Genomic DNA, 12,621 nt, shown 5'->3' with positions numbered 1-12,621 from the left:
AGTGGTGTGTGCCCATAATCCCAGCTACTCAGGAGGCTGAAGCAAGTGAATCGCTTGAACCTGGGAGGCAAGAGTTTGCAGTGAGCTGGGATTGCACCACTGCACTCCAACCCGAGTGACAGAGTGAGACTGTCCCCTGCCTCAGCAAAAAGGTTGGGAGGAATCTCAATTTTATCTGTAATGTTTTCTTTTTTCAGTACATTCAGTATACTAATATTTGTTCAGTTTGGGTAGTATTTACTACACCACTACTACATTTTTATTTTTAAACACTACCCATGCCACTACAGATTTGTGGTACTATAGGGGCCAGATCTTCAAAATAACTGGTAATAATTTTTATTAAGTTTTCCCTACTGCATTTTCAATTCTACATTTCAAGAGAATTGGACTTTTCTCACTTTTGCAGTCTAATCAGAAAAAACAGAATTTTTATTTTAAAATACATTTAATAAAAAAACCCATAGTTTTACATATTTTACATGTGTAGAATATTTACAAACTCACTTCTACAGCATTTACTTAATGTTTACTATTTTTCCACTATATGCCTTTTTTGGCTATTTCCTTCAGTAGTAAAATGTTGTCCAGTGTTCTCTTTAAAAAATTAGTTTCTTGGGCAATCCTCCTAGAAAGCAAAAAGAAAAAGAAATAAAGAAGTTGTTCACAGTTAACAAAGTTCACATTCTCATAGCAATTTTAACCAGTCACTGCATTCCAACTACATTATTTCACTGACACACTTTTCCAGTAGCACTTGTTAAACATTGAGCATGCAGTTCACAGAAGGAATTTATGAAGGGAACAAGGCACACATAGATAGTTCCTGTAATTCTGAGGTATACACAAAAATTGCTGAAGTGTTCTCAATGAAAGTAAACATACCTAAAACAGCACAGTCTCTCTACTTTATACAATTTAAATTTATACAAATTAAACAGATAGCAAGCTACATTTCTTTGCTGTTGTTCAGTCGCTAGCCATACATGAGCTATTTGGAGTTTTCTGAATTCATTTAATTTCTTATAAAAGTGGGAATTTTACCTTGTTCTAAGGCCTCTGTTCTTTTCCTTTTCGTTGCCAAAGTCGGATTTGATTGCTCCTTTAAGGTTTCCACTGGACAGTTTGGTCTTGGCAGCTGACATCCAGGTGTTGGCCCTGGCCGATTACTGAAATACTTCATTTTCAGTGCCTTTTAAAAGATACCAAAAGTAAGGTAGGTGAGTATCTGAAATGTGTGAAGGAAAATATTACCTTAAAGATTATAGGGAACATTAAAAATACTATGTGAACGCCCTCATTCCCAAAAACAAAACAAAATTAATGTCAAGTATTTGCAAATGCAAATTACTACAAATAAACATCTAGGATCCTAAGATTGGCTGATAATTCCATTAAAAGACTGGCTGGGTGCAGTGGCTCACGCCTGTAATCCCAGCACCTTGGGAGGCCGAGGTGGGTGGATCACATGAGGTCAGAAGTTCGAGATCAGCTTGGCCAACATGGCAAAACCCCATCTCTACTAAAAATACAAAAATAAGCCAGGCGTGGTGGTGCATGTCTGTAGACCCCACTACTTGGGAGGCTGAGGCAGGAGAATTGCTTGAACCCAGAGGCGGAGGTTGCAGTGAGCCGGTATCGCACCATTGCACTCCAGTCTGGGTGACAGAGCGAGGCTCCATCTCGAAAGAAAAAAAAAAAAGAAGAAAGAAAAGAAAAAGAGACTCCCTTCTAATTTTTCCATAATTAAATAGCCTATACAGGTTGAATATCTCTTATCTGAAATGCTTAGGACCAGAAGTGCTTCAGATTTGGGATTGTGGAATATTTGCATATACATGACATATCTTGGGGATGCGTACCCAAGATTAAAAATGAAATTTATGTTTCATATACAGATTATACATATAAACTGAAGGTAATTTTACACTTTTTTTCTTGTCTTTTTTTTTTTTCCTTTTTGTGGAGAATGGGGTCTCATTTTACTGCCCAGACAGGTCTTGAACTCCTGGGCTCAAGCTATCCTCCCGCCTCTGCCTCCCTGAGAGCTGGGATTACAGGCGTGAGCCACTGTGCCTGGCTGCAGGTAATTTTATTAAATATTTTTAATTTGATAAAATTTTTAATTTTGTACATAAAGTTTGTGTAAATGTCCTTATGTGTAGAATTTTCCACTTGTGGCATCATGTCAGCATTCCAAAAGCTTTGGATTTTGGAGCATTTCAGATTTTGGATATTTGGATTAAGGATGCTCAACCAATACTAATTATGAGCTATCCTTAGTGAAATATTGTACATTTCCATTCTCTACATATTGAGCTCTACAGGTCAAAAATGCAAAGAGAGAAACTTAAAAAGAACTTACAAGTTTGCCACACTATCCATATATATTCAAATTCTAAGTCATGTAAAATACAAATTCTTTAAAAATAAGTCTTTTTAAAAAATACAGTAGGTTGGAACCAATGGATTCTAATTCAACAATCCATTGCAAATGGACAGAAATTTTACTTGGAAGGGCTTGTCCAAGATTATTTCTATTAATTACCAGGCCAATGTTCTATAATACATTTTCTCTTTTTTTCCCCTACTATAGTGCTGTAGATATGACATTTTCTTGACTTGGGTCCACAATTCTGCTAAAAATAATTATATCCTAAATGACAAGTTTGTCAGGTCATGTTTGTCTATTTTTTATTTTTTTTTATTTTTAGATACAGAGTCTCACCCTGTTGCCCAGGCTGGAGTACAGTGGCATTAATCTTGGCTCACTGCAACCTCCACCTCCCAGGTTCGCATGCTTGTCTATTTACATCAGCAGCATAGTGCTGTCCAGTGGCTACAGTGATTTAAAATACTTCTGGCAGGGCAGGGTGGCTCATGCCTGTAATCCCAGCACTTTGGGAGGCCAAGGCAGATGGATCACCTGAGGTCAGGAGTTTGAGAACAGCCTCGACAACAACGTGAAACCCTGTCTCTACTAAAAATCCAAAAATTAGCCAGGCATGGTGGTGTGCACCTGTAATCCCAGCTACTAGGGAGGCTGAGACAGGAGAATCACTTGAACCTGGGAGGCAGAGGTTGCAGTGAGTCAAGATCGTGCCACTGCACTCTAGCCTGGGCGACAGAGCAAGACCTTGTCTCAAAAATAAAGAAATACTTCCTTTAGGATAATCCTTTAAGAAAGATGAAGCCAGATAAACTTTGCAAGCATTCCTCACGACCCCCAATATTATATTATTTGCAGTAATTTAGAGATTCCTTACTTCAACAGTTGCATTTTTATTTTTTATTTATTTATTTTTGTAGAGATGATGTCTTGTCATGTTGCCCAGGCTGGGCTCCAACTCCTGGACTCAAGCTATCCTTGCTCCTTGACCTCCCAAAGTGCTGGGATTACAAGTGTGAGCCGCTGCACCCGGCCTACAGCTGCATTTTTAAAGCATTACTTCTAAATCACAGCAGTTCTATATGCAAATTAGGCTAATTCTGGGCTACATAAAGATCTAAGAAAGCACCTCATTCCAACTTTAATAAAGACATCCATGAAACAAAACTCACCTTAAAAACTTCATTCTCTTAAAATACAACCCAAATATAACAACCAGTATTTTTCTGTTAAGTTTCAAACTGTACTACCAATGAAAACAACTTTCTAGATAATTAAATGTGGTCTCAAGTTTATTATGATGGAAATAATATACATAGAAGAGTGAAAAGGCAACAAATTACTTGGTTGAAATTAGAAGAGTATGTGTACACGTAAACATAAAAATAATAAAAAATCTTTTAAAAGAAATTAGAAGAATAATTCTAATGGTAATACTCAGCATATGCCTACCTACCTACCTATTCATCTATATCTCTCTCTCTATCCATCCATTCATCTCCATATACATTCACATAGCACATACTGCTAAAAAGAGAAGACTTACACAAGCAAACACGTTAAACAATGATTTTGTAGCCTGGAATAAACCTGAAGAGAAAAAAATCTATTTTGTATGCTTAATATTATTGTACATTAATATGTTTCCATAAAGACCTGTGACATTTCAGTTTAATTAGTCTCTCCCTTCATGAGGTAAAATCACTGCACTGTGTTGTACACTGCTCTGCCCTAAGTTATTCTAGGTCTTACAAATTTTTCATGAGTTTGATTGTTATTTCCTTTAAACAGCAGTTAGTTTCAGTTTTTGTTTTATTTCAAATATTTTTCAAGCTTTTGTAAGCATACAGTTATATCTGACTATACATTTCCTCCCCATTACCATTTCCTGAATGTGAAAATGACTAGCATGCATACCTGGATTGCATTATATAGGGAAGAAAAAATAAGCTGAACAAACTACTTTCAGCATTAGGCTTACTACAAGATTTAAATAAATTTGTAAGAGCTCAACTGAAATATACCAGTTTCTTAACAAATAAAAAGCCTTGGTTTTCTTTTCCTCTCTAGGTAAAGTATTTACAAGCCAATTACATGAAATAGGCATGTATTTATATGTTCCTAAGCAAGTGTAGTAAGTGTAAACTCTCCTGTATCTCTGTGTGCATATAATTTAATCTCAGTCTTAATAGTGTTTGTAGTTTGGAGAAAAGATACAAAGTTTGTTATTTCTTAAAACAAAAACACATCTTTCCAGTATTTAAAAAATGTTAATTTTATGAAATTCTATTTTTAATCAATGCTACAGTTAAGATTATTTTTATATTTCCTAGTATAAAAAATGATACACTAAAATACCTGTGTAGCCGTAATTCGAGCACATGGATTAAATAAGAATAAGCCTTGTATGAGATCTAGTAAGTCGTCTCCTGCTGCACTGAAGATGTGATGCAACGGGATTCCAGGGAAACTCTTAAATGTCACATAATCTGGAAGACTACACATGTCCTGTAAAAATAATTTTATAATTCAAACTTAAGGATTGAAAGGCACATAGATCGCAAATGAAATAAATCATTTTCAGGTAATATGATGGTTTATATACAAAATTCCAAGAAATCTATTAAAAAGTCCTAGAACTAGTAGTAAGGCAAGGCTGAAAAGGATATAAAATGAAAATTTAAAAATGAATTATAATCCTATATACTAGCAATGAATACATGGACATCAAAATTAAAAACACAATACTATTTATAATCACCCCAAAAAGAAAAATGAAACAGGTGAAAAATATAACGAAACATGTATAGGTTAATATACTATAAGCTATACGATGCTGATGTAATTCATCAAAAGATCTCAATAAATGGTGAAACATACCATGTTCACATATTGGAATATTCAACAGAGGAAGGATGTTAATTATCCTCAAATTGGTTTGCAAGTTTAATGTAATTTTTATCAAAATCCTACCAAAATTATTTTAGATATAAAACCAATTATTCTAAAATTTATATGGAAAGGCAAAGGACTACAGTAGCTAAAATGATTTTGAAAAAGAACAATAAAGTGGGAGGACTCATTTTACCTGATTTCAAGATTTAACATATAGTTACTTTGATTAAGACTATGTTGTATTGGTGGACAGAGAGAAATCCACACAAATTTGCCAAAAGGATTTTTGAAAAAAGTGAAAAACTAAATCAATGAAGAGACAGTCGTTTCAACAAATGCTGCTGGAGCACTTGGACATACATGTGCAAAAATCTGAACTTGGCTGGGTATGGTGGCTCACGCTTGTAATCCCAGCACTTTGGGAGGCTGAGGCACGAGGGTCACTTGAGCTCAGGAGTTCGAGACCAGCCTGGACAAGAAAGTGAGACCCCCACTCCAGTCTGGGCAACGGAGTAAGACCGTCTCCAAAAAAAAAAACAACAAAAACTGAACCTTGCCTTAAGTCTCAAACATCATATAAAGGTAAACTCTAAACAGATCTTAGACTTAAGTGTAAAACTACAAAACTTGTAGAAAAAAAAAACAAAAAAAATTGTCACAGCCAAGAGCATAGTGGTTCATGCCCATAATTCTAGCACTTTGGGAGGCCAAGGCGGGCAAATTGTTTGAGCTCATGAGTTTCAGACCAGCCTGGGCAACATGCAGAAACCCTGTCTCTACAAAAAACACAAAAACTAGCTGGGCGTGGTGGTGCATGCCTACAGTCCCAGCTACTCAAGAGGCTGAGGTGGGAGGATGGCTTGAGCCCAGGAAGTGGAGGTTGCAGTGAGCTGAGATCACACCACCACACTCCAGCCTGGGCAACAGAGCCAGATCTTGTCTCGAAAGAAAAAAAAAAGGAAAAAAAAATTATCAAAAAGTCTTTGGGCTGGGCAAAAGAGCTCTTTGACTGGACACCAAAAGGATGATCAATTAAAGAAAAAGTAACCTGATTACAGTTTTGCAGAGGATGAAAAGGCAGCATGAGGGAAAACATCTGCAAACTACATATACTTTTTGGACTACTATCTAGAATATATGAAGAACTCTCAATACTCAACAGTCAAAAATCAAAGAATCCAATCAGAAAATGGGGAAGAGACATTTAACTCAAGATGGCAAATAAGCACAAGAAAAGATATTCAACACCATTAGCCATTAGGGCAGTGAAAATTAAAATCAAAATGAGCTATCATGACACACTCATTGGAATGCCTACAATTAAAAAGTGACACCACCACATGCTGGAGAGGATTCCAAGAAACTGGAGCACTCAGTTACTGCTGGTGGGAATGTAAAACAGTATAGCTGCTCTGGAGTTTCACAGGTTATTTAAAAATTAATATGGAACTACCATATGACTCAAGAACTGAACTCCTGGGTATTTATCCCAGAGAAATAAAAATATATTCTTACATAAAAAACTGTACATAAATGTTCAGAGCAGTTTTATTGGTAATAGCCCCACATTGGAAACAACACAAATACAGATGTCCTTCAATGGGTGAACGGTTGAAGAAACTGTGAAATAAATCCACACAATACTCAGCAGTTAACAAAAGAGAGAGAGAGAATGAATTATTAACATGCAATGACCTGAATGAACTTCCATTTATGACGGCTATGAAAAAGTTAATCCCAAAAAGTTACGTATTGTGTGATTCCATTTATCCATTTACATAACATTCTTGAAATGACAAAATTACAGAGTTGGAGGACAGATGAGTGATTGCCAAGCGTTAAGGAGCGGGTAGGAGGAAAGTAAGCAAAGCTATAAAAGAATACCATGAGAGATTCTTGTGGTAATGCTCTGTATCTTGACTGTAACATCCTAGTGTGATACTGCACTGATTTTACAAAATGCTCCCATCTTGTAAAAGCTGGGTAAAGGGTCCGTGAAATATGTCTGCAATATTACTGTTATTGTTTTGAGACAGGGACTCACTCTGTTACTCAGGCTGGTAAAGCACAGTGACGCAATCACAGCTCACTGCAGCCTTGAGCTCCTGGGCTCAAGCAATCCTCCTACCTCAGCCTCCTGGGTAGCTGGGACCATAATGTGTGCACCACCATGCCTGGCTAATTTTTTTTAATTTTTATTTTTTATAGACACGAAGTCTCACTATGTTGCCCAGGCTGGTCTTAAACTGCTGGGCTCAAGTGACCCATTTACCTCAGCCTCCCAAAGTGCTGGGATTACAGGCGTGAGCCACCGTGCCCAGCCATGATACATAATTGTGAATTATATATTCACAATTGCACGTGAATAATAATCTCAAAATAAGTTTTTTTTTAAAAATTTTATTTTGTATTTTTGGAGACAGAGTCTCACTCCGTAGCCCAGGCTGGTCTCAAACTCCTGGCCTGAAATGATCTGCCTGCCTCGGCCTCCCAAAGTGCTGGGATTACAGGCGTGAGCCACCGCACCCCGCCAAGAAGTTTAATTTTTAAAAAATAGAAGAGAAACATCAGTAAGCAATTGCTATTTAGAAAATCATGTTAGCCAGGTATGATGGCTCAAGCCTATAATTCCAGCACTTTGGGAGGCCGAGGCAGAACTGCTTGAGACTAGGAGTTTGAGACCAGCCTGGGCAACATGGTGAAACCCCATCAATATAAAAAATATACATATACAAAAATTAATTTTAAAAAAACCTAAGAGAAACATCATATATACATATATGTACACCTACATGTGTGCGTGTGTGTGATGGGTTATATATATCGTGGGTTCACATCGTGTATATATAGGACGTGAACCCACTTTTGTTAAGGAGTGAAAGAACATGCAACTCTTTTATGTTTGTAGTGTGCGTATATACTCCTAACACAGCTTTACACTGAACTGTTAACAGTTTACCCCGAGGTCAGGATTACTGGCGTCGGGGGAAAGGACTACATGTATACAAGAGGGTGGATGGTATATCACAACTGTAACTTTTTACTTTATATACTTTATCATTTAAAATGTTCTGAGTACATAAGTAAATTATAATGTCTTTAATATTCACGTGACAGCATTATATAAAGCATATGACAATTTAAGAACTTTATAGAGTCCTAATTACATTTCAAAGAAAATGCATAAAGGCTTACCGGCCACTGTTCCTCAGTTGGTGTGCCCAAAGTTTCAAATATTCTTGTTAGCTGATCGAGGTCTGAATCTCCCGGCAAAAAAGGAACCTGAAAGAAAGTTAAGAGGGAGACTTTTCAAAGTGGGGCTTTTTTTTTTTCTTCTTTTTTTTAGAGAGACAGTCTTGCTCTGTCACCCAGGCTGCAGTGAGTGATGCGATCCTGGCTCACTGCAACCTCCTCGTTACAAGCGATTCTCCTGCCTCAGCCTCCCGAGTAGCTGGGACTGCAGGGGCACGCCACCACGCCTGGCTAATTTTGGTGTTTTTAGTAGAGATGGGGTTTTGTCATGTTGGCCAGGCCGGTCTATCTGCCCACTTTGGCCTCCCAAAGTGCTGGGATTATGGGCATGAGCCAATACACTGGACTTCGAGGTGGGTTTTTTTTTTTTTTTTTGAGACAGAGTCTCACTCTGTCACCCAGGCTGGAGTGCAGTGGCGTGATCTCAGCTCACTGCAAGCTCCACCTCCTGGGTTCACGCCATTCTCCTACCTCAGCCTCCTGAGTAGCTGGGACTACAAATACCCGCCACCACACCTGGCTAAATTTTTTTTTTTTGTATTTTAGTAGAGATAGGGTTTCACCGTGTTAGCCAGGATGATCTGGATCTCCTGACCTCGTGATTCGCCTGCCTCAGCCTCCCAAAGTGCTGGGATTATAGGTGTGAGCCACCAAGCTCGGCCTTCGAGGTGGTTTTTGATACTTGTTAGACAAATACTATAAATTTAATAAGAAAAACTAAAAAACTCTGCAACAAATATTGAAAATTTAGTATGAAGTATATTGGATATGTTATTAGATCCTGCCACTGCTAACTAACAAAACAGCACCTTTACTATGCATTTTATTCACTCCAAATTTTAATAAACACTCACCATATAACAGACATTGTGCTAAGCCTCAGGAATTAAAAGAGGAAAACAAGACGTTCCCTGCCCTCCCCTGAGGTGGAGGTGGTAAGCAATGCTGATACACATAAACAAGCATTTACAATTTGGTGTGTTGAGTAAGTACAAGATCTTAGACCACACTGAAAGAGCACCTAACTTATTCTCGATGGGTCAGGGAAGGCTTCCTAGAGCAAGTGGCATGAAAGGTGAAGGATGAATAGGAGTTAGCCTGAAGAACAGTCTAAGATGGAAGAAGAAAACTATTCTAGCAAAAGGCAGGCACAAAGCTGAGAAGGAAGAGAATACACCAATCATATTTATGCAATTTCTTAACAAACTCTTTCTTTGAAGAGGTGTAAAGGCAAACTTCAGAAGACGACAAATAATTACAAGTTAAAAACTGGTAACCTTCATTAGAACCTCAAAAAAATAGGTGAGCTGATGAGACAGGGTCAATATCCCTGCTATTCATAGAGATTACTGTCCAACTCACTCTCAGACATCTATGTAAATATATGAAAGATATACTGTGAACAATAATGGCCTCCAGCACTGTTAAGGGCCTTGGAACAGTTTATAGACTCACTGAGAAGACATGACATTAAGTATCATATCTCCAACATTTTGATTATTGTCGACTCTTACCAGCAAAAACAAACAAGACAACCAACCCCAGTGCCAGTTATCAATGTACTGCTTTTCAGTTCCAAATTCACCTTTTTTACCTGCTTCGTGAAAATGGTTTTGGGCTCTTTAAATATTTTTCCCTTGTCAAAAAACATGATTTGTCAGTAGAGGATGATGGAGAGACAGTACAGGAAGGAAAAGGTTTTGCTTCCTGGTTCCAGTTTGCTTGCTCAGCTGACTCCTGCAGCACCCACAGGTTCTCTAGTACCAGGCTTCTGCAGCATGGGCAGAAAGGGCAGTTTCTCCAGTGCTGTTCCTGCAGTGCACAGAGGCCAGCTGGCCCCTACTTCCACTGCCAGGCAGTTTTCTAGCAGGGTGCTTCCAGAGGGACACCTTTCCCCAGTACCCTAGAGCACAGATTGCCAGCCCTTTCTAGTAAGCAGATTTCTAGCAAGTCTCACCAGCAAAAAGCAACAGTAATCTCTCTGCCTTCTGGTGAGCCACATATGCCGTATTCAACTGGACCTAGATTTCAGCCCTGGGGGCAGTCTTCCCTGGGTGATCTGTCTTGGCCCCAGGGGTTAGTGGTGGTAGGTCCTTATATCTGCTATTCCTGTATTGTTAGAGTTCTCCTAACTTCTTATTTGTCAATCCATAACTCCAGTCCCCCACTCTAATTAATACTTCTTCATATTGTATACTTCCCTGATCAATGTATGGTTTCTATTTTCTGACTGGACCTAGACTTAGTATAATTCCTAAAGTATATAACACTGTACTATTATATTGTGTATATTAAGTATACATGAAAAATAGAAACTAAAAGGATGTTGGCTGGGTGTGAAGGCTCACACCTGTACTCCCAGCACTTTGGGAGGCCAAGGTGGATGGATCACCTGAGGTCAGGAGTTCAAGACCAGTCTGGCCAACATGCTGAAACTCTGTCTCTACCAAACATACAAAAATTAGCTAGGTGTGGTGGTGCACGCCTGTAGTCCCAGCTCCTCAGGAGGCTGAGGCAGGAGAATCACTTAAACCGGGAGATGGAGGCTACAGTGAGCAGAGATGGAACCACTGTACTCCAGCTTGGGCGACAGAACAAGAATCCATCTTTAAAAAAAAAAAAACACACAAAAAACTACAAGGATGTTAAATAATATTACAACTATTTTTAGACATGCTAATTTCTTCTTATACCCAAAAGGATTATCTTATCTTTTGTCTTTTGTAGGGCACCTGTACCCTCACTTTGCAGGCCAAATTGTGGACAAGCTTGCAATTTTAAGGACTGGTGTGCTTTTGTATGACGTAAAAATGAAACTAAGCTGTCTTGATGTATGGATTTTACACCCCAATTTGAACAAGCCTATATAAAAACATTTATGAGAAAAAGTAGGAAAATCTGAATACAGACTTAATTTTATTGAGGAATTAATGTTCACTTTTTTCAGATGACAATGGTATTGTGGTTATGATTAAAGAATCCTTATAGATGGCCGGGTGTGGTGCCTCACTCCCGCAATCCCAGCCCTTTGGGAGGGTGAGGTGGCTGGATCAATTGAGGTTAGGAGTTTGAGACCAGCCTGGTCAACATCACGAAACCATTTTTACTAAAAAACACAAAAATTAGCCAGGTGTCATGGCGCATGGCTGTAATCTCAGCTACTTGGAAGGCTGAGGCATGAGAATTGCTTCAGCCTGGGAGGCAGAGGTGGCAATGAGCTGAGATCACGCCACTGCATTTCAGCCTAGGCAACAAAGTGAGACTCTGTCTCAAAAAAAAAAAAAAAAAAAAAAAAAAAAGATTCCTTATAGAGAAAAATACTGAAATGTGGATAAAATTACATGTTTAGGATTTGTGGCAAAAATATCTAGTGTGGGAGAATACTGATAAAATGGGTATGTTTGAAACTTTTGAAACTGGTTGATGAGTACAGATAGAGGCTCATTTTACTAGTCTTTGCTTTTGCATGTTTGAAAATACCCATACTGGCCGGGCGCGGTGGCTCAAGCCTGTAATCCCAGCACTTTGGGAGGCCGAGACGGGCGGATCACGAGGTCAGGAGATCGAGACCATCCTGGCTAACACGGTGAAACCCCGTCTCTACTAAAAACTACAAAAAAAAAAACTAGCCGGGCGAGGTGGCGGCGCCTGTAGTCCCAGCTACCCGGGAGGCTGAGGCAGGAGAATGGCGTGAACCCGGGAGGCGGAGCTTGCAGTGAGCTGAGATCCGGCCACTGCACTCCAGCCCGGGCGACAGAGCGAGACTCCGTCTCAAAAAAAAAAAAAAAAAAAAAAAAAAAGAAAATACCCATACTAAAAAAACTTTTTCTCTAAAGAAAGAGCTGCTTTGGAACTTAAACTGTGTGTTTAAAATGACTTATTTATATTAATACATGAACCCTGTTAAAGCACTGAACAGTACTAAAGACTTACAATAAAAATTGGTTCTTTGACCTATCATCTCCCTCTCATTTTTGATAACTATGTAACTTTTGCTCAGTACAGAGCCAAAATCCCCTTCTTATACAATGTGGTTTTCCTAAAGGTAATGATTTCCTAGCCTTCCATTGCCAACTCCTAACGCC

At 38.6% G+C, this 12,621-nt stretch overlaps 1 protein-coding gene across 1 annotated transcript in view; it reads right to left on the bottom strand.

Moving 5' to 3' along the window:
- Positions 1-320: 320 nt before the first annotated feature.
- Positions 321-12,621, bottom strand: part of CDK7 (cyclin dependent kinase 7) — a 48,346-nt gene continuing 36,045 nt past the window's right edge. Inside the window, exons 9-12 of the mRNA XM_033179772.1 lie at positions 8,480-8,566; positions 4,748-4,897; positions 1,045-1,192; positions 321-628 (exon numbers count right to left, since the gene is read on the bottom strand). Of these exons, the coding sequence (XP_033035663.1) occupies positions 600-628; positions 1,045-1,192; positions 4,748-4,897; positions 8,480-8,566 (414 nt within the window). The 3' untranslated portion in view covers positions 321-599. The remainder of the gene's footprint in view (positions 629-1,044; positions 1,193-4,747; positions 4,898-8,479; positions 8,567-12,621) is intronic.

This window comes from Trachypithecus francoisi, unplaced genomic scaffold, assembly GCF_009764315.1.
Source record: "Trachypithecus francoisi isolate TF-2019V2 unplaced genomic scaffold, Tfra_2.0 Lachesis_group2, whole genome shotgun sequence".
Taxonomy (NCBI): Eukaryota; Metazoa; Chordata; class Mammalia; order Primates; family Cercopithecidae; genus Trachypithecus; species Trachypithecus francoisi.
Note: the sequence above shows the minus strand (reverse complement) of the source record. Positions and strands in the feature narration are given on the sequence as shown.